The 27,823-nt window shown below is 44.5% G+C and overlaps 1 protein-coding gene across 1 annotated transcript in view; it reads right to left on the bottom strand.

Moving 5' to 3' along the window:
• The window catches only part of LOC126175331 (GTP-binding protein Di-Ras1), a 1,524,693-nt gene that overhangs the window by 75,527 nt on the left and 1,421,343 nt on the right, over positions 1-27,823 (bottom strand). The window contains exon 6 of the mRNA XM_049922048.1: positions 14,800-14,995. Coding sequence (XP_049778005.1) covers positions 14,800-14,964 — 165 coding nt within the window. The 5' untranslated portion in view covers positions 14,965-14,995. The remainder of the gene's footprint in view (positions 1-14,799; positions 14,996-27,823) is intronic.

The following is a 27,823-nucleotide window of genomic DNA, read 5'->3' on the forward strand; positions in this document are numbered from 1 at the left end:
CCATCTAAGTTGTTGATCTCCATACGGCTACTTTCTTTTCTCCAAAGGCCTTTTTAACTTTCCTGTAGGCGGTATCTATCTTTCCCGTAATGATACATGCTTGTGTTTTCTTATATTAGTTTTTTTCTCCAGTCATTTGTGCTAAGCCATTTTACACTGCCTGTCTATCTCATATTTTAGACGTTTGCATTTACTTAGGTCTATTGTTTCATTTGGTGCATTTTTATATTTTCTCCTTTCATCAGTTAAATTCAATATCTCCTGCACTGTCCAAGGATTTCTACCAGGCCTTGTCTTTTAACCTATTTGATCCTCTGCAGCCTCTACTACTTCGTCTCTCAAAGCTATCCATTCGTGTTCTACTGTATTCCTGTCCTCTATTTCAGAGCGTCGTTGCCTAATGCTCCCTTTTAAACTCTCATAACCTCTGGCACTTATCTAAGTCTCATCTCTTAAATTTCCTACCTTATTGCAAATTCTTCAGTTCCAATCTACAGTTTGTGACCAATAAATTATGCTCAGAGTCCACATCTACTAGTTAATACCATACATTATGATGCCGGTGTTGCACAGTCCAGAATCAAAGTAAATGTCACCAACAGATCGCAGCTGGTGTAGTGAATGTTCCATCAACAGAACAAATGAGAGAATGCATGCTGTCTTCGGCAGGTACACGTTTATAGCTGGCTGGTGGACATGAGTACTGCCAGGTGACGTGACGTGTGCTCCAGAGGCGTGCCTCCGGAAACTACTTGGAGATTGTGGGACATCTGGTGGTGAGGGCTGCTGTTGGAAATGGATATCCGACAACTGTGATAGGTCCATATCGCTGCTGGTGTCTGTTACCGCATACCTCTTCTCCAGAGACAGCAAACAGAGGCAGAATCGGTACAGCTTGTGCCGGACTCAGGCGTGGGGGTGCTTCTGCTGGTGCTGGATCTGGGGGCGCCACTGCTGGAGCTGACCCGGACACTGCCAAGTCCGTGGAAGACAGGTCTGCAGCTACTGGGGCTCGAATAGCGTAAGTCAGGGTGACAGAGCCCAGCCAGTGATCAACAAGTCACCAGAGGCACGGAGTTGGTGGTGGAGGAGGCGAGAAGGTGCCTGTGACGGACGAGGCTGGCGGCGTGGGTTGTACGAACCACAGGGGCTCACAGTAGGGCACGCTAGAGGCGTCACGGTGTGCAACTGATTCCCGTGGCGCCCCCAGAGGTGGCCGTCGGCGGAGACTACATCTAGCGGCCTTGTGGACCCTGAATGATGACCGGCACCCAGGTCGGTGCTTGTTCAGTAGCAGGGACGGTCTGGAAACTGGGACCGATGAGGCTCCAATGGAGAGACAGAGAGAAAGAGGGATGCGAGGCTACTGTCCATGAAGCACTTTGGATGATCTCTTCCCCACAATTTTGATATCCCTATAGGTGAGAGCACCGTCCAATGAGGTAGGTTTTGTCAGGGTCCCAGTCCTCTCTTTGAAAGTCCACAAAATCTGTTCCACCTCCTCATTGCATTGAGGGCGAAGAGGTGCCGTAAGAAGGCGTTGTATCGAGTGATCTTCGCAGAAACTGGAAAACTTGTCAGAACAGAACATGGTGTTGTTGTCAGAGATATCAACCCGTGAAAGGCCGTCACTGGCAAAGATATGCGAAAGAGTTCTGATAAAGTTCATCATTGTTGTGGAGCTCTTGGGACGTGTATGTGGCAATTTGGAGCATGAGTCTACCACAACTAACCACATCTGACGAAAGAAAGGCCCAGCGAAGTCTATGAGGAGGCACTCCCAAGAGCTCGACCGGAGCGGGACAGAAACACTTGCAGAATGCTGTTGAGCGTTGTGGTGCAAGTCCGGACCATTGTTTCAATGTCGTTGTCGATAACCGGCAAGTATGCGTGGTGGCGTGGCTGCTGTTTCATCCAGGATATGCCCCAGCAACTTGTGTGTAGGGGGACAAGAACCCTGGGGCTCAGAGGCAGGGGAATAACAATCCAAGGCTGCTCGTGTTCTGTTTGCAAGAACGTTTTGAGTAGATTGTGATCCTTCCCTGAGATACGCTGTGGCCATCCACATTTAACCTTTGATTAAATTATGCTCACGAAAAGAATGTTTTCCACAGTAACAAAGAGACAGTTATTAATTTAACTGGCAGCGTTCAGACGGATTGCAAAGAATTGGGCAGCGAAGCAGACAAAATCGGCCAGACGGATTAAGAATGTGAATAGATCGTAACATTGTCAACGTTTCTCAAGTAATTATTGACAACGGAATGAGAGCATGAAATTGCCAAGAGTATGCCACCCAAACAAGGCACCCACGCCGCAGCTTTTATCAAACAGTTCAAACACGCACTTCCGAAACATTGTAAGAACAGAATAAAATAGATATGTGGATCAGCCACATGAAAGGCGAAACACGTATCTGGAGTATCACTGCATTTGAAAGTTTTTCCACATACAAAGAATTTACAACAGGGCTCTTAAATATATTTCGGCCTTCAGAAAAACAATATGACATAAAATAAAAAATTCTTGTACGGATGAACTACCCAAAACATCACGCTAGTGTACGAGATTATATATGTACAGAAATATGGTAGTAACAATGTCTAACCCGACGATCCGATAAAAGAGGAAGAATTAATGTTAATTCTAACACAAAAGTTACCACTCGTGGTTTGGGAAAAGTCGGCACTTATGCTACATTTGAGTAAGGAGCAGGTTTGTTTGATGATGGATCGAATATAGTCACAACACAAGGAGAACAACGGGAAGAAATAATGGCAAACGCCAAAATCGCAATAGTGGCCCATAATTTCAGAATTATGAACAACAATATACAAAGAAGGGAAGGATAAAGCCCACTGGATGGATTTAATCAAAGTCATCAACCAAAGCGACCACCCCACACAAGAGACGAAGTACATATTTGACCGCCGGAACATGGGTGGAGTAGAGATCGTAATCCATGAGACATAGACTACTACAGCATATAAAGTTTCGGAAATGGCCCGCTATGAAAGTAAAGTTATGAGAAACGTGTCAGAAATCACGATGTATGTCATTAAATGCAAATGTATCATAGATGTGAAGGAAGACCTATACAGGGAGGAAGAAGAGGCTACCATTTATAGAAGTGGAGATATCTGGAATAAGTATGGCCACCCTAGTAGATGTAGTAAGTGAGAAGAATGCTACCTCGAAAAATTTATTTTTCCAACTGAATAGTCTGGGTGTAATTATAGCAAACCATCAAAGGTCAGACATTGCTAAAATTCAGAGTTCAGAAAGATGAGTACGAGCATAGCGTGTTCATTGTTGAATCTCATAAAGTTGACTTTGTTCTCGGTAGTGATTGGTTGACACAGATGAAATGAAACGTGTATTTTGAAGAGAATTTAGTGTTTGTGTATTTAAATGATGGAGATAATAGAATGAGATTTAAATACTTCTTCAGCGAAGATAACAGGGATGCTGCATACATGAACATTAGTTTAATATATTTTTGAGAAGAATAGGGAACTGCAGTTTTAAAATATTCAAAGGATGACACTGAAATATGAAAGAGTAATTATGATGGAGTTGCTCTGACTAATATTCAGAATAAGATTCAGACATTAGTGGACTTGCCAGAAATTAAAAAGAGAGAGCTTAATAGAAATATTAAAATGCTTCATCACTCTGTTTCCAAAACTACCTGGTTTGATCAAGGGCTGCACCTGCAAAATTAAAGTCAGGAATCATGAACCATTTCACAGTAAATCTTATATGATATCATCAGTCTCCTAGAACTAAGAACTACTTAAAGCTAACTAACCTAAAGACATCATACACATCCATGCCCGAGCGGTAGCGGTCGCGCGGTTCCAGACTGTAGCGCCTAGAACCGCTCGGCCACTCCGGCTTGTAGAGAAGAAATCAATACAGAGATGAAGAGAATGTTGGAAAATCAGGTAACTGAACGACCAGAGAGTGAATTTTATAATTCAGTTCACACCATAACAAAGAAGGATGGCACAGTGTGTATAATTATCGGCACTCATGCAGTGAATTGCATCTTTCTGCCACAAAGCGAACAACTGAAATTTCACATCTCTTCTACAACAATTGATAGGAGTAAAATGCTTAAGCGGGCTTGAGTTAATGTGTAGTTACCAGCAACTAGTGTTAGGTGAAGATAGCAGAAAGTACATGGCCATTTTACGTAATGGAATATGCTGTCTGTTTAACAGAACGCTGTTCATTCTTTCATTCTCATCAGCAGCCTTTATGAGAGCACTGAATGAAGTTGGTAGAAGAGTTACTGAGGCATGTTCTCCTCTACATAGGTGGTATTCTAATTAGTACCACTTCATAGACTAAGCACTCAGAAATTCTATGCCAAGTATAGGTAATATTATAATTAACACCATTTCATGGGGTGAAAATTAGAAATTCTGTGCTGAGTACTAGAAGCCTTTAGGAGAAATCTTATAATGATCAATTTAGAGAGACCAGAATTCGCTAAATTATAGGTTAAATTCCTTGGTTATATAATTTCTACACGTGGAAGTGAAACTGGCCTAATGGAAATGGAAGATGTAAGGAATTTTCTCTCTCAGATGTTCTGTAAAGAACTCAAATCTTTTCTAGGCGTTTGCAGTTTCTATCGCTGATTGATTCCTGGATACATATTATCTGCACCCATGAACCTTTTAAAGAAGAATGCGTTGTGAGGAACATCAAGAAGCATTTGAATTAAATGAAAAATTACTGTGCGAGGCACCAACACTTCATCATCTGATGTGAACTAAAATTTCTATCTTGCTATGGATTTCGACGATTTCACTCTTGGTTCAGAGGTGTATGAAGTAACTGAAGCTGATTAAGTCAGTGAATATCATATTATCACTTTTGCGAGCTGTGCCGTTACAATCTAAGAGAGAAAATACACAGTCATGGTAAGAAAAGCATTTGCCATTGTATGGGTTTTGCTTATACTTGCTAGGAAGACATTCTACCGTTGCTACAGACTACAACGCACATTAAATCTCGTTAAATAGCGAATTAATCCACAACATGCTAACCCGATGGGCATTAGTACATCAAGAATATGATTTCAAGCTTCCACATGTACCAGGACGGAAAAGTACTGTTCCGTATGCTCTATCAATACTATCTAAGGTACATGAATCTATTAAAGTTGCTCATTTAAGCAGAAAGATATTGATATTCCTTTTATAAGAGATGTAGAAGATGAATGTTTCTTACGAAAGTTTCCATGCAATATCGGACAAAAATAGGAGGCAGATGACGTTCTTAATATGATCAAAGAAAGATACGAAGATCCTAACAAAGATAAGATAGATAAATATTATTTAAGGCATGATGACATGTTAAGCAGAAGTGTACCCAGACAGATTGTAGATGAACTCATAAAATATGTGCATGTTACCTATACTCACTTCAGACCACGGAATAAATGCTGAAGTTGCAAGAACATACTTTTCAATAACATGGCACGGAAAGTACTGCGATCTATATCTGAAACCTAAAGTTTCTACTGTTGAAGATAAAGGTTCATGCACAGCATCACACCACAGAAACCTTTAGAGATTTCAGCAATTGATTTTAATAGCCTGTTGCCACACTCAAAATAAAGAAAATTTCACGCAAATTATGGTTGTTATGGACATCTTCTTGAAATTTGTATTATACTGTCTGTTAAGAAAAGCTAATAGCAATTCAAAAACTGAAAGGTGAATGCTTTGTATATACCATCAAACCCGACTGTATGTTTTCAGACAATAGCCAAATGGTTCATTAAAATCTTTGGAAATACTGCATACAGGAACAGAAACAGGGAAAATGGCACATTTTCATATCGTCTTATTGACCAGCACCAAACCCACCAGAATGTTTAGTGCCCGAGTTGGAATGTCTATTCTGTGTCCACTGTGGAAAAAAGCACAAGAACTGGAATTGAAGAATTAGATGGCTCTGAAATAGTTACCAGCAGTTTGGATCATGATCTAACAGGGTTATTGTCATGTACTGTTCTTCTCGTTGGCAAAAAACTGGACACTATTTTCGATTATTACATTAAATTGCCACAGAGCGATGACCTAACACAAGAGGAACGACTTACAAAAGCGTTAGAGGCAGTGAAGAAAAAAGTAGAAGACAGAAAATGTGCACATGGCAGGGACAGTGAAACAAATTAAATACAAAATAGGGGACTGGGTCGTAATTAAAATGCATACTGAATTCTCTACAATGAGCAATGAAACAAAGAAGTTCAGTCATTATAATAATGGGCCATTTAGAATTAGAAGTATCATTCATCCGAATTTGGTTAGAGACGGTGAAGTCTGAAAAATACTGTGGTCTCCAGACTGCAGAAGTCATGCAGTTTTACAGCGATCAAGAAATGTTGCAAGGGCTTTTGAATTATACATAACTGATTGACCAATTCATACAGTATGACAGGTCTTTACATACAGATGTTAAAACTATTGTATTATAAAACTGTATGAAAAACCCGATATTCTGCTGGAACTGTATTTATTTAAGACGATTTGAGATCCATTGTATCGTATGTTAACCAGGGGCCTAGAAACGATGGATAAGCTCCGTCCCCGCCGCAGCCGCAGTGGTCCACAACCCCACGACGACTACCGCAGTCCACTTCACCACTCCGCCGCCCCACACCGAACCCAGGGTTATTGTGTGGTTTGGTCCCCGGTAGAACCCCCAGGGAACGTTTCACACCAGGCGAGTGTAACCCCTATGTTTGAGTGGTAGAGTAATGGTGGTGTTCTCGTACGTGGAGAACTGGTTTGCGCAGCAACCGCCGACATAGTGTAACTGAGGCGGAATAAGGGGAACCAGCCCGCATTCGCTGTGGCAGATGGAAAACCGCCTAAAAACCATCCACAGACTGGCCGGCTCACCGCACCTCAACACAAGTCCGCCAGGCGGATTCGTGCCGGGGACCAGGCGTTCCTTACCGCCCGGAAAGCTGTGCGTTAGATCACACGGCTAACCGGGCGGGCCATTGGAGACCCATACAACAGGCTTCGTAACTTTAAAGTTGCCTCTTCTGGTGTATATAAATGCAGTGTTATATGGTGATAGGGAGTTGTTACGGAATGTAACAGTTGGCTCGGATAGGCAAAGTTTTCAGCTTCCTCAATTGATAAAAACCATCATTTACGAACTGTCATCACTTTACCAATTAATATGTGCCACTGTGGCCCTTTGCCAAGCAACAGACTATTGTGAATTAGTGAACAACAGTTTCGCAGGCATCCAGGAGACGAGGTCAAGTAGGTGTATTGCGACGATCGTTCGGTCGATTTGAAGGAGACGTAACGGCGAGGTCATCGGCCCCATGGGATGAGAGAAGGATGAGGAAGGAAATCGACCGTGCCCTTTCAGAGGAACCATCCCGGCATTTGCCTGAAGCGATTGAGGGAAATAATGGAAAACAAAAATTAGAATGGCCGGGCGCGGGTTTGAACCCCTCGCTCGGTGTTTTCTGCGACTGCATAGCCCGTAGTTCTCAATGTTGCCATAACGTTTTTGTGTTTGCATGTTGGTGAGATGTCGAGTAGAGTGCTGCATTTCATCGCAAGCAAATGCGGGAAGCTGATGTTATCAGTTGTTTTCGCTAGCTCTGGATGTTAACTAATCAGAGGCGCTTGCAGCACAGTTCTGTGACTCTTCTGAATTCCCAGACCTCCCGAGCTGTCGTATCTCTCACAAGCCTTAATTCCCAGTGGCGTCGATGTCACAGCCCAGTGCTCCAAGAAATGGCGTAACTGTGTGTGGAGCACGGCTGAACACGGAGGCAGGGTACTACAGACAGAGCAAATAGTGATGTGTTTACATTGCTGTCACAACGCTTTCCTTAATCCCAGCGGCGTCGATGTTATAGCCCAGTGCTTCAACAAATTGTGTAATTGCGTGTGGAGCACAGACCAGCTAATGGAATCTTTACGACAATGCAGTGTAGTGCATCGATGACCAGTGTTTATTGATGTGTTAAAATTAACTTTAAGTCACATAAACGTAACTGGACCAATTCAGCATTCAATGTTGCCCGCTAAACGGCCAGTTATAATTTTTCAGTAATTATCTTTCAGTAAAAAACGAATTTGTCTTTGTTGATACTTTCCAAAGGTGTTCTGTAAGCGGTACGGATATAAGTTATACATTACATATTCTTTGCGTTGTCTCTTTGAGACGTTTGGCGGAAGCGAGGTCATCTATAATGCTTGCGGGTGTTTTCATCCAATCATCCTACTAGCATTTTTTGAATACATGCTTGCGGATAGCTTTGAATCATACTTCTTCGTGGGTACTTGCTACGGCTGGACGATTATACTGCAGGTTAGATGTGGTACTACCAGGTCCGCGGCATTGGTGAGAAAGATCCATTTATTGTAGTTATTCGGAGTGGTTGTTCATAGGTAAGATTTTGCCGCCAAATCATTAGTGTGGTGTTCTTATCCCGCGGCTTACTTTTCATTAATTTCACGTGCTAAACTAGGTGTGATTTACGAACGTGGACGTATCCTTGGGCGTAATGTTACAAAAATTCTGTGTCTTTCATTAGGCCTGAAGCTGGTTACAGAATCGCACAAAGGCACTGGATATAAATTGCAATGCAGTCGCTCTGAATACGACCCTGTGTTATACTTCACATTTCTCAACAACATGGATCAAAAACAAAACCAATTTTTCAGTATTATTTAATTATTTTTGACGCACTCGAGACTTAATTTTCAACTGGTACAAACAGTCGGAACAGGACAGATGCAGACAATTGCACAGATTTTCGCACTCTGGTTGCGCCTTAATCGTGACTTATTTAGTTTCATAATCGAAAATCTTGTAGCACTTTTGCAACTTCATTATGGAAATATCGAAACTCTACCTGAGGAAAACCGTGTAGTCGTCCTCAACAGTTTTAACCCGAAATGATTTGCCTATAAACTGGGATTACGCTGCAGATCAGTCAATTGCATCTTCATATGCACGGAGATGCTTTCAACTGAAACGGCGACCGGTTTCGAAAGCTGAAATATGATTGGTAGTGTTCTCAAAAATTTAGGGAACTACCCTTGTTTAGAAGACTATTCTTTCAAGGCCACAATGAATCCTTCAGAACTCATTTTTCCCATAACGCCAGCGAGTTTAGGGAACTCGACTGTGTCAGAATTTGTTCCTGCCACAATGTGACTTTCATTTTTAGTACATGCTCATCAAATCAGAAATAAATTGTTTCTCACCTTGCAGTGTCTTACTGTGATCAATATGGAGTCAAGTATATTTGAAATGACAGGTCTGCATCCCTTTTTCCTTCATAAATTCAATAATAACGGTTTTTAAATCGAAAAATTGTTCCAGTCATGGCCCTCGACTTAACCAACGTACTTTGAAATTATATATATGTTCTCCTTACTCTTCATTCAATTCTACGTTTTGCAGTAGACAGTGGACCAATGCGTGCGACTTGAGAAAATTTGCTGTTCTTCCATCAATTTCTTCACGTGCTCCATGCACGCAAATTTAGCATAAACCGTTCCTGCGGAATAAAGACTGTCGTCTGTCGATCGTTGTAATTTTTTTTTGCTTTCTCATTGTCATCCTTCAAGCCTTTCAGCAATGCGTTGTAACTTTGTTTCACAGCAAATTTGTTATACCTATGCGACTGCATAATACACTGCCGAAAAAAAATTAGTACCCCTGGAAAGACAACGTCGATTTTGATCCGATGACGGCATATGTCACCTGGGGTATAGTACTGATAATGGTTTCACTGTCATCCGCCAACAGATGCGTAGTAACACAGTTACCAGAGCTTTATTAGGGAGTGAACATACCCAGAAGGGTCAACGTGGTGCAGACGTGTGAAGCAAGCAGGCAACCTGCTACGGAAACGCACTCGTACTTCATAAAGCCAAATGAGCGAATTTGAAAAGGACCAAATTGTGGTCTTCCTAGTGGTGGGATGGTAATTTAGGAGAATTGAAATCCAAGTTGCACGTGTTGCGTCAGTTGTGGATCGATGACGGTTTTAGTAGTCACATGAACATTCTCACACCCGTAGCCTCCTCAGTCCTGGTGTCCCCTATGGGGGGCATAACTCATAGCAGTATTTGAAATTTTTTCCCCGAGCTCGTATCATGTTGGCAGCCTGAAAAGTGTTTTTGAAGGAAGTTCAGAGATAGCAGCACCTCATGCAATACCAGTTCGTCATCACTGTGTTGATAACATTGTTGCCAGGCAGAATAGAAAATGGCTGACAGAAGAAAGTGTGTTTTCAGAGGAGAGGCTCTTTGTAATTATCTTATCACTACTTTATTCTATTTTAATCACTATAATTTATATGGGATAATGTAAATGAATAGTTAGATAATAATTATTTAAAATTATAATTCTAATAATTTTACAACTGTCTTTGAAAAAGTGTTGAAATTCAAGTGTACCCTGTAGGGGACATCAGGACTTGGTGTAATGTATAACGTGATTTGTCAAGAAAGTATATTTCATCTTTTTTTACAAAAATAATATTTTAATTGTTCATTTTATATTCCGTGGTGAATATTAGATTAATATTAATTATGTTTCTGGAAACTGTAATCTACAGGTGCACAATTTTACAAGTTTTAGGTCTAATTTCGAATTTTCTTCAGATTCAAAGGCATTTGAAGATTTTGTAAATGAATTATTTGATGGAGATGTTAGTGAATTGGAGCTCTCTGATGATGATGACATCTGGAAAGATCCAGATTACCATGTTAGTAATTAACAGCACTTAGATATAGCTAATGAAGATGGAGACAAAGCTGAAGACAGGAACGATAGCAGATCTGAAAGAATCTGCTCTAGCAATCTACCACAGACAGGAAATTTTGGAAGAAGGCTTTGGATTTTTTCCTCTCACCACCTGCACCAGAGTATGAGGAACAAGTGGCAGCCAGAGTGAACTTACCACCTCATGACTGATGAGTAAATATCTATCAGAAAATATTTTTGGAATCCTTACCAGATATACAAACAGAAGGTATCTACAAAATACTGGGAGACTGTTGAAATGTAATGTAGATGAAATGAAAAGGTTTCTCTCTGCAACAGTGATGATGTCGTACTTGTGCTATCCTAGGATTAGGATGTACTGGGCCAAAAAGACTAGGATGGAAGGCTTGCTAAAAAATTGGCTATGACAGGTATTTTACAATTAGAAAACATCCGAAACTTGTTGATGATGATGAAGTAAAACAAAATAATAAATTTTGGAAAATACAACCTATTCTTGTACGTGTATGGAATGGTTGCAGACTTGAATACCAGGCTCACTAACGTTTCTGTTGATGAACAAATGATTCCATTTTGGGGTCACAGTCCAGCAAGATGGGTCATAAAAATCCTTGTGGACTAAAGAATTTTGTACTGGCTGCAACTGATGATCTTCCTTTAAATTTCTCCTTTTACCAAGGGAAAGGTGATCCTGTAGTGACTGACATTCAATATTAAAATTTGGATGTAGTTGGAAAAGGTGTTACAAAACTGCAGCCACTCTTCCTCCTGGAGTGACCATATATATGGACCGTTATTTCACATCAGAGTCGCTTTTTGACAAATTGCACAGTGAAGGTGAGTGTGAATCTACTGGAACATTACATAACTCCAGAATTCCAAAAGCTTCCAAACTATTATTGGACAAGGATATGAAAAAAAATTGTAGGGGATCCATTGATCAGTCAGTGAGAAGTGATGGCCAAGTTTGGGTAGTGAAGTGGTTCGACAATCTCCCTATTACCTTCACGTCCAGTAGAAAAGGAGTAAATCCAGTCGATACATGTCGCAGCTGGTGCAGGAAAGAAAGTACATTCAAGTGGACCATCCCGCAATTGTAAGCACCTACAATTTAAATTTTGGGAGTTGTTGACTTTCTCGACAGTTTGATCAGCTATTATAGAATAAGTGCCAGAACTAAGAAGTGGACTGTAAGAGTGATTTCGCTATTTGTGCTTCATGGCTAGGACACAGATGTGATCACTCTGTCTTGGGTACATTGAAGAATGACGTTCTAGACTACCTTCAGTTCAGAGAAAAGTATGTGGAATATCTATGGCATACACGTGAACCTGAAGTGGTATCTGATGACGATCCTGAGCTCGACAATCCATCTCCAAAGAGCTCAAAATCTAGAGCTGATCAGCCTCCGGTTGCCCTTCGAACCAAAAATCAACCAGAATTTCCTCCAACGGTTACCAAAATTCACCGTCGATTTACAGGTGTTCAGCTAATAAGGCACACATACGTTCCAGCTGCAAAGTTTTCCTCTGCCTGCAAGATACACGCAACTGCTTCAAGCTTTACCATGAACTGTGCAGATTAAATGAATTAAATTGTCATCAGAAATAGATGATTATCATAGACCTATTGTATTCCGAATTTTTTTCTAACCTACTTTTGTTCAGTAGATATACTTAGGTACCATTTTGTAACAATAAAATGTATTTTCGTAGTAATTTAAATAAACAGTGCATCAATAAAACCAAAATAACGTCATTAATGAAATATGATATGGCCGCGCGGCATTAGCCGAGCGTTCTAAGACGCTGCAGTCATAGACTGTGCGGCTGGTCCCGGCGGAGGTTGGAGTCCTCCCTCGGGCATGGGTGTGTGTGTTTGTCCTTAGGATAATTTAGGTTAAGTAGTGTGTAAGCTTAGGGACTGATGACCTTAGCAGTTAAGTCCCATAAGATTTCACACACATTTGAACATTTTTTTAAACATATTAGAGAAGAAAATATAAAAAATTTAAATAAAAATTTTCTCAGGACTGAGGAGGGTAGACGAGATTCCAGATGTCAAGTAGCACAGACGTACGGCAGAATCGTCGTACTGTAATGGCAGCAGTGGCAGATCGTACAGCTACCACAGCGCAGGTTAGAGGGATTGTGAGTCCTGACGTGTCAACACGAACTGTTGCGAACTGTTTATTAGCAGTGGGACTACGGGCACGCACACCTCTACCCTGTCTTCCACTCACACCACAGCATCGACGTGCACGGCTCGACTGGTGCCGTTAGAGGATCACTTGGAAGATGGGATGGCGCTCCGTGGTCTTCAGATGAAAGCAGATTCTGCCTGCACGCAAGTGATGGTCGTTTGAGCGTACGATGTAGTCCTGGTGAGTGTTGTGTCGTAGAGTGCATAAGTCCAAGACACACTGGTTCCTTATGGTCTGCGGTACAATAAGCTACAAGTCTCATTCAGCCGTGGTGTTTCTGGATGGGACGGCACCTGCACTCGGTACGCGCACGATGATGTTAGGCCCGTCATTTTGACATTATTGCAACGGAAAGGTGACGTTCCAATGGAATAATGCTCGCTCACACACTGCCAGTGAAACTCAACAGGCTCTGTAAGACGTGCAACAATCTCTCAGGCCAGCACGATCTCAGGAGATGCTTCCAGCCGAGAAAGTGTGGGATATGATCGGGCGGAAAGTGATTCGTGCGATTCGTCAACCGACGAGTCTTACAGAACTGCATGAACAGTTAAAGCAGGTGTGGCATAACGTATCCCGGAGCCAGCGCCTGCATTGCTACCTGTGGAGGCTATACCACGTTCTAATATGGGTGTTTCAGCATTGGTCGATACCTGGTATCTTGGAACCACTTGTACTATTTATCTGTAAGTGTAATCATTTCATGTATTCGATATGCACTATTGCAACAATAAATCTTGAGTGAGCTGGAAACCTCTAAAAGGGTCTACTAATTTTTTTTGAGCTAGTGTATATATTGAGAATTCTCATCCCTCTCGACAGTTATTCCTATACAGTTTTAAAGTCTTGTGATGGTAGATCGCTAGACTGACTCTTTTTGTTCAAAAATGTTCAAATGTGTGTGAAATCTTATGGGACTTAACTGCTAAGGTCATCAGTCCCTAAGCTTACACACTACTTAACCTAAATTATCCTAAGGACAAACACACACACCCATGCCCGAGGGAGGACTCGAACCTCCGCCGGGACCAGCCGCACAGTCCATGACTGCAGCGTCCTAGACCACTCGGCTAATCCCACGCGGCGCCTCCTTTTTGTGCATACAGCCACTGTATCTGTGAATGTTCTTCCATATCACCAATAAATAGCGGAGGGTAAACAACACTGACACCACGATTCTGATGAAATGGAGGGAGTTGTGCCGACCGAAAAATGCCACACATCAATACGAAATGAAGTGTTGCACTGAACCGATCACTTCCATGAAGGAAGAGCACACCCGAGACAGGCCGAGCCTCTGCCCTCACGCGGCCTGTACTCACAGCCTGTGTGCAGTCTGGCACGCCATGGCCGGCCCTGCCGTACATGTTGCCGCAAACGGCAAGTATCTCTCAAACCACTTCCTTTTTAAAAAAAATTGCATTTGTGTAGTGACTGAGATTTCGTGTGAACACCTTGTACAGCCATAGACAAAAGTAGGAAGTGTATGGGTGCGAAAAATACAGACATGCGGTACAAAAATGGTTCAAATGGCTCTGAGCGCTATGGGACTTAACTTCTGAGGTCATCAGTCCCCTCGAACTTAGAACTACTTAAACCTAATTAACCTAGGGACATCACACACATCCATGCCTGAGGCAGGATTCGAACCTGCGACCGTAGCAGTCGCGCGGTTCGAGACTGTAGCGCCTAGAACCGCTCGGCCACCCCGGCCGGCATGCGATACAGACAATGTGAGGGAAGACATTTTTGACAATATTGCACTGAAACTGGGTATGCAGTGAATAGGTAGGTACCTTGAGCGAAACTGGTCCCAGATCGTACTCCCGAGAGAAGAGGTCCTCGACGGTGCTGCGGTACTTGTCGGTGAAGGTGTTGAAGAGGAAGCGCTTGACGATGGCGCTCTTGCCGACGCCGGCGCCGCCGAGCAGCACCAGCCGGATGCGGTCGTGGTCTCCCATGGCGCCTCACGGCTGCTGCATCGCCGCCACTCTGAGGACAACACGGCGCCCTCTCAGCGTACCAGCGAGCAAGCCGTCTGCTGCGTGCAGGTCGCAACTACTCCACTACGTCTTACACAACTGCTGCTCTTCTACTGTTAGGTCCTCTGCGCATTATCAGCTCAAACATCTACACGATTACTCTGCGATTCGCAATTAAATTTGTCATGTTCTGGTTAGGTGACAGTCAACAGATGTTACACATTTTAACCATCGCCTGTTTTTATGTGAATCTCAATATCTACAGATCAGGTCATACATAAATGATTTTCTTTCCTGGTTGGCAGGAAATCCAAAACATCATAATAGATATAAGAAAAGAACATAGCATTTTCTACAAAAGTGTAACAGAGATGACGTCTCTGTGCCAGTATTCATGCGCAGTGTAACGGGTGTGGACCCACGTTTCGTCTGAATAAACTACTGGCTTGTATAATACTGGTGCCACATTTTATTTTCATAAACATCTGATGTACTATGCCCGTTGAAACTATTTCGTCCTGTTCGAATATCATGACTTGTTCATTCTGACACCTTTTGAAACCAAATCCCACAGACTGAACTTTTTTTTTCCAGAGTTCCAGCTCCACTTCTGCTAGACGACAACTGTGAAATTTTCTCAAACTTGTTATTACTTTGTACGGCTCATAAATTGCAGAAACTGCTGCCTAATAACGAATTGATCCATATCAATCGGATACTTACTGCGCGAATTTTATTTGTTCATTTTTGGAGTAGATGAATCCCACCAAACTCCTTATAATGTTTCTTGTACTACAATTTCCACTCTACCGACTTTCCGTAATCAACTGGAAAATTAATAACAAGTTTTTGTATGTCCATCCTTTTGACAGGAGGTCTTGGGGACGATGGCCGTTCACTATTGTGAGAAAATGAAACGCCTACAGCCTTTCTTATGGTTTTATTTATTTTTTAGTTACCAGTTTCGACCGTTCAATGCGCCATCTTCAGGCTGTAGTTGATGCTGAAGAGGTTGATACGGCCCCTATATATGCCGCATCAGTGGACAACATAACTGGACCCGCCAGGGTAGCCGAGAGTGCTAACGTGCTGCTTCCTGGATTCGGGTAGGCGCGCTGGCCCCGGATCGAATCCGCCCGGCGGATTAACGACGAGGGCCGGTGTGCCGGCCAGCCTGGATGTGGTTTTTAGGCGGTTTTTCCTCATCCCGCTAGGTGAATACCGGGCTGGTCCCCACGTTCCGCCTCAGTTACACGCGTCGCTGACATTTGAAACACGTGTGTGCTATTTCACGATTAACACTATACGCAGACAGTTGGGGTACACTGATTCCGTCCTGAGGGGTGCGAGATGGCGGCAGGAAGGGCATCCGGCCACCCTTACAACTAAGATTGCCAAATCCGTTGTAACCACGCCGACCCCGCGATCGCTGCGGGACTATGGCGTAAGCGAAAGAAGAAGAAGAAGAAGAAGAAGAAGAAGAAGTGGCCAACATAACTGGTTACCCAGACTGTCTGAAAACTTTGGTGTCGGCACTCCATCCATCAACTGCCAACTAGTCAGATAGTCTGCGTAACCAATTATGTTAGCTACTGATGCGGTATATATAGGGATCGTGTCAAACCCTTCAGCATCACCTAAGCCTGAAGATGGCGCACTGAAGCGCCAAAACAGGTAGCTACAAAATAAATAAAATCACAAGGACTGCAGTAGACGTTCCGTTTTCTCTCATTAATAACAAGTCGTCGCCATTGCCCACGAAGGCATTTTACGTTCCACTTCCCTTGCTTGCAGCGGCATGCCGTATCGGCGTGGTGGTCAAGGCAACGGGTGCGACAAGGAGAGGGTTGGTTGGGTTGTTTGGGGGAAGAGATCAAACAGCGAGGTCATCGGTCTTATCGGATTAGGGAAGGACGGAGAAGGAAGTCGGCCGTGCCCTTTCAAAGGAACCGTCCCGGCATTTGCCTGGAGCGATTTGGGGAAATCACGACAAGGAGAGGGCGAATAAACTTCCCACAGCTTGGTGGAAGTTGGCGAAGATGATTGACAGCCACTAATGACACAGCCACTTGCAGCGCTTTCATAGCCATTCGAAACTCATGTGGATGCCCACTGTTTGCGGAGTTGTAATGTGTGCATATACAGTGCTCTTCTTCTTAATAAAACAAAGTAAGAATCGTAAATAGTCTTCACGGTTTTGCCGCCGGATCACGTTGTGCAAATTCCACAATATTTACTCGGAGCAACTGTCCGATATCTTTATGTGGCCACATGAAGATGTTGGACAGTTGCTCCGAGGAAATATTGTGGAATTTGCACAACGTGATCCGGCGGCAAACCCGTGAAGACTATTTACAAAACCTCCACCGGGATAGCTTGAAGAATCACAAAGTAAGAGTCACTGTTCAGAGCAACTAGCGTCCTGTATATTCCGTCTTCTGCATTACTACAGATCACAAGGTGCAACAGGCCTGATTATCCTCTGCCACAAGTCAGAACACACATATTCTACTTGTCCACACACCCGGTGTCGGGAATATGTGTCCCTGCACACAAGCAGGTCGTAGACTCGTGTTTCTTAATGTGAGACCATAAGAAACTGTCTAGTGAGTGGGCTAAGATTCTCAGTGATACAAAATTAACAGTCACATTTCCGTAACTGATGCGAGTCGCTTTTAATAGATTAATGACGTAGCAGACAAAAACACAAACTGTAAAAAGAGATATTAAAAGTAACACAGTCCAAGTTCATAAGAAATAGAATCTACATAAAATTATTTGCACAAAATATAATCACGTATGAAAGTAATCTTTCTGTTTACACATCACTCTGCACTGATCACAGAAACCTGTATCATCAAAGCAAGTTGTGCTGTTCCTGCCTACAACCACACGATGCAGCTGCTCTATCCGGGTGCGCTCATTCGACCAATTAAACTCGACTACTCTAGTCCGCCCAAAACACCTCCTTCGGTTCGCACGAGAAGGGTACACGAAGTCCATCTGCATCACATAATGCTAAAGTTGTTAAAGAATACAGGCAATGAATGATTCTAAATACAGTGTATTATAGCTTACTATTGAGGCTCACTGCTATAATTTCCAATAAATCTCAGTTATTTTTTAAAATATCTATTAACGAATGAAAGTATGACTGCACCTCACTCCACACCGAGGTCATGCATCAGCTAAAATTTACTTTCTCAGTTACGAAGTGAGGTTTGGGAGGCGATCTACACTCCTGGAAATGGAAAAAAGAACACATTGACACCGGTGTGTCAGACCCACCATACTTGCTCCGGACACTGCGAGAGGGCTGTACAAGCAATGATCACACGCACGGCACAGCGGACACACCAGGAACCGCGGTGTTGGCCGTCGAATGGCGCTAGCTGAGCAGCATTTGTGCACCGCCGCCGTCAGTGTCAGCCAGTTTGCCGTGGCATACGGAGCTCCATCGCAGTCTTTAACACTGGTAGCATGCCGCGACAGCGTGGACGTGAACCGTATGTGCAGTTGACGGACTTTGAGCGAGGGCGTATAGTGGGCATGCGGGAGGCCGGGTGGACGTACCGCCGAATTGCTCAACACGTGGGGCGTGAGGTCTCCACAGTACATCGATGTTGTCGCCAGTGGTCGGCGGAAGGTGCACGTGCCCGTCGACCTGGGACCGGACCGCAGCGACGCACGGATGCACGCCAAGACCGTAGGATCCTACGCAGTGCCGTATGGGACCGCACCGCCACTTCCCAGCAAATTAGGGACACTGTTGCTCCTGGGGTATCGGCGAGGACCATTCGCAACAGTCTCCATGAAGCTGGTCTACGGTCCCGCACACCGTTAGGCCGTCTTCCGCTCACGCCCCAACATCGTGCAGCCCGCCTCCAGTGGTGTCGCGACAGGCGTGAATGGAGGGACGAATGGAGACGTGTCGTCTTCAGCGATGAGAGTCGCTTCTGCCTTGGTGCCAATGATGGTCGTATGCGTGTTTGGCGCCGTGCAGGTGAGCGCCACAATCAGGACTGCATACGACCGAAGCACACAGGGCCAACACCCAGCATCATGGTGTGGGGAGCGATCTCCTACACTGGCCGTACACCACTGGTGATCGTCGAGGGGACACTGAATAATGCACGGTACATCCAAACCGTCATCGAACCCATCGTTCTACCATTCCTAGACCGGCAAGGGAACTTGCTGTTCCAACAGGACAATGCACGTCCGCATGTATCCCGTGCCACCCAACGTGCTCTAGAAGGCGTAAGTCAACTACCCTGGCCAGCAAGATCTCTGGATCTGTCCCCCATTGAGCATGTTTGGGACTGGATGAAGCGTCGTCTCACGCGGTCTGCACGTCCAGCACGAACGCTGGTCCAACTGAGGCGCCAGGTGGAAATGGCATGGCAAGCCGTTCCACAGGACTACATCCAGCATCTCTACGATCGTCTCCATGGGAGAATAGCAGCCTGCATTGCTGCGAAAGGTGGATATACACTGTACTAGTGCCGACATTGTGCATGCTCTGTTGCCTGTGTCTATGTGCCTGTGGTTCTGTCAGTGTGATCATGTGATGTATCTGACCCCAGGAATGTGTCAATAAAGTTTCCCCTTCCTGGGACAATGAATTCACGGTGTTCTTATTTCAATTTCCAGGAGTGTATAAAAGAATGTCCCAGTTATAAATTTTAATAGCACAGCACTGGTTCAATGTCACGATTGAAGAGTAACTCAAACAGTTTTAGATAAGCGTATGCGCGAATACTGTTTTGTTATTTGCCCGCTTGCAGCACCACACACGCATACACTGCTTACGGGAAATGGCGACTCCTGAGTGTAAAGCGTTTTGGGTTCTGCTGTTTGCTGAGAGTGAATCCGTAATTTCAGTTCAGAGTGCATTTCGTTTTATTGTGAACCACCATATGACAAAACATCCGTCCGTTGTTTAATCAGTTAGAACTGACTGAATGTGTGTGAAAAGGGAAAAGCACCGGTTGACCAGAAGTGTTCGAAGAGGGTTTTGACGGTGTCACAGCATCTTATCTTCACAGATAGTCTGTTGCAATCCAGGTCATGAACTGCAGTTGTCAAAGACGACAGTGTAGAACGGTTTAAGAAAACGTTTAAACATGTGTCCACATCGTTTACAGTTGGTACATCTTTAAGGCCAAATCACTATGGTGTAACGTTATAACTTTGCAAGTGAAGTGTTGCTACTGGAAGATGACTTTCTTGATCTTGTCGTGTTCTGTGATGAGGCAGCTTTTCATCTAAATGGGAAAGTAAATGCATTTTGTACGTATCTGGCGGTTAGAACATCCTTTGCTCAATATCAAAGAGATTTCTCAAAATTAAACGTTTCGTACATTGTGTTCCTACGTCAAGTGTGTTGACCACTTTTTTTTCGGTAGAGTTACCGTAACACAGATGGGTTAGCTGGATATCTTGCACGAATGACTCTTTCCCCATCGGATGTGAAACTGATAACCTCATTTGGCAACAACATGGAGCCCCTTCCCCTTGGAATCTCTTTGCACGAATGGCTGAACACTGTAGTCCCTGACCTGTAGTCAGTATAACACAGCTCCTATCAGCTGGCCTCCATATTCACCTGACGCCACACTTTGAGATACTTCCCTGTTAGGTTTTATACGAGATCGTGTCTACGGTCCGTCACTACCTAATGATTTGCCGGAGCTGAGACACAGAACTGAAGAGGCTACTGTTTCCATTACTCCGCACTTGTTAATGAGAGTGTGGGAAAAAATTGATTTTAGGTTGGATGTGTGCCATGTAGCTAAAGGTGCACATATTGAAATTTTTAAGTAAAATTATGTTATTTTACCTTCAATTTAATGTATGATTTGTTCTGAATAGTGTAAATTAAACTGTTATAATATCCCATTGAAATTGGGGCATTAGTTTACAGACAGCCTTTGTTATCGAGAATGTTGTAATGTAACGCAAACCAAAATAAGAATGGGATTAAAAAATAACAGCGAAAAATCCAATAAAATGCAGCTTTGTTTAGTTATGAAAATTTAATGAGCATATGAAATATTACATAGTTAGCTTTACACGAATTAAAAAGAGGCATCATATTGATTCAAGGTTATAATTTACTATCAGAATAATTTATTTTATTAATATTGTATTTTAATTTTTATTGAAGTGTAAGAAACATACACTCCTGGAAACTGAAATAAGAACACCGTGAATTCATTGTCCCAGGAAGGGGAAACTTTATTGACACATTCCTGGGGTCAGATACATCACATGATCACACTGACAGAACCACAGGCACATAGACACAGGCAACAGAGCATGCACAATGTCGGCACTAGTACAGTGTATAGCCACCTTTCGCAGCAATGCAGGCTGCTATTCTCCCATGGAGACGATCGTAGAGATGCTGGATGTAGTCCTGTGGAACGTCTTGCCATGCCATTTCCACCTGGCGCCTCAGTTGGACCAGCGTTCGTGCTGGACGTGCAGACCGCGTGAGACGACGCTTCATCCAGTCCCAAACATGCTCAATGGGAGACAGATCCGGAGATCTTGCTGGCCAGGGTAGTTGACTTACACCTTCTAGAGCACGTTGGGTGGCACGGGATACATGCGGACGTGCATTGTCCTGTTGGAACAGCAAGTTCCCTTGCCGGTCTAGGAATGGTAGAACGATGGGTTCGATGACGGTTTGGATGTACCGTGCACTATTCAGTGTCCCCTCGACGATCACCAGTGGTGTACGGCCAGTGTAGGAGATCGCTCCCCACACCATGATGCCGTGTGTTGGCCCTGTGTGCCTCGGTCGTATGCAGTCCTGATTGTGGCGCTCACCTGCACGGCGCCAAACACGCATACGACCATCATTGGCACCAAGGCAGAAGCGACTCTCATCGCTGAAGACGACACGTCTCCATTCGTCCCTCCATTCACGCCTGTCGCGACACCACTGGAGGCGGGCTGCACGATGTTGGGGCGTGAGCGGAAGACGGCCTAACGGTGTGCGGGACCGTAGCCCAGCTTCATGGAGACTGTTGCGAATGGTCCTCGCCGATACCCCAGGAGCAACAGTGTCCCTAATTTGCTGGGAAGTGGCGGTGCGGTCCCCTACGGCACTGCGTAGGATCCTACGGTCTTGGCGTGCATCCGTGCGTCGCTGCGGTCCGGTCCCAGGTCGACGGGCACGTGCACCTTCCGCCGACCACTGGCGACAACATCGATGTACTGTGGAGACCTCACGCCCCACGTGTTGAGCAATTCGGCGGTACGTCCACCCGGCCTCCCGCATGCCCACTATACGCCCTCGCTCAAAGTCCGTCAACTGCACCTACGGTTCACGTCCACGCTGTCGCGGCATGCTACCAGTATTAAAGACTGCGATGGAGCTCCGTATGCCACGGCAAACTGGCTGACACTGACGGCGGCGGTGCACAAATGCTGCGCAGCTAGCGCCATTCGACGGCCAACACAGCGGGTCCTGGTGTGTCCGCTGTGCCGTGCGTGTGATCATTGCTTGTACAGCCCTCTCGCAGTGTCCGGAGCAAGTATGGTGGGTCTGACACACCGGTGTCAATGTGTTCTTTTTTCCATTTCCAGGAGTGTATTTCAATAACATTTTCACTTTCAGAAAAATCATTAACTTTATGTAGAATCATAATGACAAAGTAAAATTTAATTTAAAATCGGGAATTTATAGATTTTCACTATTTTCTTTTGGCTTTTCTCCTTTAAAAGATTTCTAAATTTTGACCAAACAAGCCTGAAGGTGGAGAAGATTCTCTCAAGGGATGCTATAGTGGCATTGCAAGAAACGAGACACTAATAAAGTACTGAGGAAATATGATAATTTATTTATTTTGTCTGTCTCAGCTGCAAGAATACACAATTTTTGCTGCAGCGGTTACTGGTTTCGGGCTGACATTCCCATTCTCAAACCACACACCTTATTGCTAACCGTAACTAGCCATACAATATGGTGCGAAAAGACAAGAATAACTTCTGTACAGAAAGTCAGATTGTGGCCAACAAGTTCTTGTCTCCCACAGTTTGACTTTCTGTACAGAAGGTTTTTCATACCTTTTGGCATGCAATTGTATGACTAGTTAACAGCTGATAAGAAGGTGCGTAGTTTGAGAAAGGGCGTGCCAGTCCGAAACCGGTAACCACTGTTGCAAAAATTGCATATTCATGCAACTGAGACGGACAAAATAAATAAATTATTAAACTTCTAAAGTATTGAACAGTTGCGGAGCTACCATCCCCTGGCAGCATGCCTCTAATCAGCGAACTAATAAATTAGTTGTAAGAAATGGTTAGTACTTTGAATAAATTTAATCACAAGACTTTAAATTGAACTTCTTAATCGTCAACATGAAAAAAAGTCTCACAAAGCGATAAGAACCCAATTTTAGCTACTGGTTTGGCTTTTTTAGAAAAATAGCCGGGTTTTTCTCATGATCGTTCCCAGAGCTAAAAAAGTTACTGTTGAGTCACAGTCGGAGCGTGCTCGCCCACTTGGAAGCGAGTGAGACGGAATAACGTGGATAGTGAGTTGCTTTCTGACCTTCGACACACAGATGCAGTGCCCCAGTAACATGACTGCAGCCAGTCACGTAACCAAAATAGTTCCCTTTGCGACCAGGTCTATGGTTCGTTTGAGAAGTGATAAATGAGCGCGGTCGACAGGCGACGACCATATCAGTTATCTTAAACGCTGTTGCGCTGCTCTGTCAAGCACATAATGGGGAAGATCGGTAGACAACGCACAATAATTTCATTAACAATAAGCATAATACACTACTGGCCATTAAAATTGCTACAACACGAAGATGACGTGCTACAGACGCGAAATTTAACTGACAGCAAGAGGATGCTGTGAAATTCAAATGATTAGCTTTTCAGAGCATTCACACAAGGTTGGTGCCGGTGGCGACACCTACAACGTGCTGACTTCAGGAAAGTTTCCAACCGATTTCTCATACACAAACAGCAGTTGACCGGCGTTGCCTGGTGAAACGTTGTTGTGATGCCTCGTGTAAGGAGGAGAAATGCGTACCATCACGTTTCCGACTTTGATAAAGGTCGGATTGTAGCATATTGCGATTGCGGTTTATCGTATCGCGGCATTGCTGCTCGCGTTGGTCGAGATCCAATGACTGTTAGCAGAATATGGAATCGGTGGGTTCAGGAGGGTAATACGGAACGCCGTGCTGTATCCCAACGGTCTCGTATCACTAGCAGTCGAGATGACAGGCATCTTAACCGCATGGCTGTAACGGATCGTGCAGCCACGTCTCGATCCCTGAGTCAACAGATGAGGACATTTGCAAGACAACAATAATCTGCACGGACAGTTCGACGACGTTTGCAGCAGCATGGATTATCAGCTCGGAGACCATGGCTGCGGTTACCCTTGACGCTGCATCACCGATAGGAGCGCCTGCGATGGTGTACTCAACGACGAACCTGGGTGCACTAATGGCAAAACGTCATTTTTTCGGATGAATCCAGCTCCTGTTTACAGCATCATGATGGTCGCATCCGTCTTTGGCGACATCGCGGTGAACGCACATTGGAAGTGTGTATCCATCATCGCCACATCGGCGTGATGGTTTGGGGTGCCATTGGTTACACGTCTCGGTCGTCTCTTGTTCGCATTGACGGCACTTTGAACAGTGGACGTTCATTTCAGATGTGTTACCACCCGTGGCTCTACCCTTCATTCGATCCCTGCGAAACCCTACATTTCACCAGGATAATGCACGACCGCATGTTGCAGGTCCTGTATGGGCCTTTCTGGATACAGAAAATGTTCGACTGCTGCCCTGGCCAGCACATTCTCCAGATCTCTTACCAATTGAAAACGTATGGTCATTGGTGGCCGAGGAACTGGCTCGTCACAATACGCCAGTCACTACTCGTAATGAACTGTGGTATCGTGTTGAAGCTGCATGGGCAGCTGTACCTGTACACGCCATCCAAGCTCTGTTTGACTCGATGCCCAGGCGTATCAACGCCGTTATTACGGCCAAAGGTGGTTGTTCTAGGCACTGATGTCTCAGGATCTATGCACCCAAATTGATTGAAAATGTAATCACAAGTCAGTTCTAATATAATATATTTGTCCAATGAATACCCGTTTATCATCTGCATTTCTTCTTGGTGTAGCAATTTTAATGGCCAGTAGTGTAGGTAACAAAAAAAAATCGCAAATGAACTTGCATCTTTCACCTACTTTTCTACATAGTCATCAACGCTCTCATTGCATTTCTTCCAACGTGGTACCAGCTTCAGTATGCCCTTTTCGTAGAAGGTTTATTCGAGTATAGCCACCTGCGTACCGATGAGTTCACTTCGATCTGTTGCAAAGCGTTGGCCGGCCAGGAATTTCTTCACGGGATCAAAAAGATGGAAGTCCGACGGTGCAACGTCCGGACTGAATGGTGGGTGCTGGAGCACTTCCCACCTACATTTGGCGATTTTCTCACGAACAGGAGCAGTAACATGGGGTGTCTGTCTGTCAGGTTATTAGGCAACCGGCGAGCACTAACTTTACGAAATTTCGACTTTTCATGATCAGTATCATACACAGTACCCTAGGAAACGCTGAACTGCTGCGTTAAGGTCCGCAGTTGCACACGCCAGTCGTTCAGAATGGTTCCGACATTCTGCTGGATTGCAGCTGTCACCGGCCGCTATGAGCGTGGCGAGTCACTACGGCTCACACGACCCTTTTGGAAGAATGCACAATACCTGGAGACATTGCTGTGGGCCATATTGTCGTCCCCATACTCGCCACGCATGTCCCTGCGAGTTTCACTCATGCCGTTTGGCCCACAAATATTGAACTACACTTCGCTGCTCTTTACAGGCTGACGACAGTAACATGTGCGCCACGTTTGTTTCGTAGTTTAAGCTTCTCTTGCTAGAACTATGCCAAAAAACAAAATACCATCTGTAGTGCAAACTTCAAGCTATATCGTAATGACATTCCAGCTGCAATACCAGCGGAGAAAAAGTTATTGAGCTTCACTTCCAGATCCTCCCTCGTACTTAGCTGCCATTTTTAACAATGGCCTCTCTGTTCCGCGGTTGGATCCACCAGTTCGCCTCGTCTCATTCCACTCCAGTAGCCCCTGATACCTTAGTCTGGCCAACTCCCGAAGGCGGGGAATTGCGTGCGCTCTAGCAGACTGAGCCAGGGGAGTGGAGGATTTGCCTCCCTGATCCTGGCAGCGGCGCCTCAGGCGGCTGGCTTGGTGGGCCTTTAGGCTGGCCCACAGGCGGCGGTCTGCTGAATTTTGCACGCGGACGGCGGGGGCGAAACGCCCCCCAGGGCCCGCCGAGTGCAGCGCGGGGCTGCCTAGCGGCATACCCCGGGGGCGCCTGGAGCGCTCCACTGCCTCGCCGCGATTGCGACATTTGCATGAATTTGCATTCCAGTCAGCGGCGCGATGTTTTAGGGCAAAAGGGAAGGAACTAAGGAATGCTGCTAGCGTTTACCGTCATTACAGACCGAGTTACGAAGTCTTTTGACTAAACTGCTAGCCGTACATGAAACCTGATAGTCAACGGAAGGCAGGATTCTGTTACGTTTGTGAACGGGACCGTAATCAGTTACTATTGGTTGCCTTTTACAGTTACACAGAATTTATTTTAAACCAGTAATTCCAGACTCAACATTAAATTAAATAACACCTCACTTTATTAATGGGGAATAAACAACTGTGTAAATAATAGTGTTTTCAGTGAGTTACAATTTAGCAAATCACATTAAATACAGATACGGCAGATAATGTTTTAAAAGCAAGCCACTGTGATATGGGCAGAAGGCCTTACACGCCAGAAATGGCAACAAATTAAGAATTGTTTAAACTCGCTGCAACTTAAAAATTACAGGTACTGAAATATTAAAGGTAAGTCGCCACAAGCACAGCAGAAGGCATCAGACGTCAGGAATGGCAGTAAATACGGTTTTAAGGCTTACCGCTAAAATACAAATACCAAATGAGAATTTCAAGGCAAATGACCGCAATTACGGCTGAAGGACTTCCACGCCAGGAACCTTTAATATAGGCATTACAAGGTATTGTAATAAATAATACAATAATAAAACACAAAGACCAGTCCATAAGTTCCTTAAAGCGTACTGAGGCAGATTATACCCGCAGAAGGAGTGGACTGAAGGAGCGTTACACTGAACTACTGGCCATCAGACTTCCTTTCAGAACACACATGTCTTACAAGAACCAAGGGGCCACAGACGGTGCTCCAGGAATCGACCTTTGGGAAGGACCGGTCACAAACACTTTCGCGAGCGATGAGATAGGCAGCCAAAAGTTGCATTTACTTCACAAGATAATAACTCAGACTAGTGGGAGTCTAACGAATGACTAATGATAATCTTACTGAAGCTAGCTGACGTCCGATAAACCAAATTCAACGATGCAACAATACGTCAATGCCGGAACCGGTGGTCTGTATTACGTCCCCAGAACACTATGTTTAGAGCGCCCGGAACGAGAAAGGAATCACTACCATCAGAGTAGAAGAATCACCAACCGGCTTACAAGCAAGAAATCTGTGAGAACTACACGCCTTACCGGACAGCAGCGGCAAGGCGAGGAAACGTACACTGCCGTTACATACACCAACCCCCAGGGCAGGTAACTGGGGGGTTAGCGGCCACCACGCAAGAAAAATTACCGCTGATTAAACTTAACAAAACTGTAACAAGTTGAACGCAGTAAATAGTAATATCCGCCTTCCCCAAGCACTCCACGCGCTGCTCTTCGCCTCGGCGACACTAGGAGCAGCAACATGAAACCAAATCACT

Source organism: Schistocerca cancellata, chromosome 3 (genome assembly GCF_023864275.1).
Source record: "Schistocerca cancellata isolate TAMUIC-IGC-003103 chromosome 3, iqSchCanc2.1, whole genome shotgun sequence".
NCBI lineage: Eukaryota > Metazoa > Arthropoda > Insecta > Orthoptera > Acrididae > Schistocerca > Schistocerca cancellata.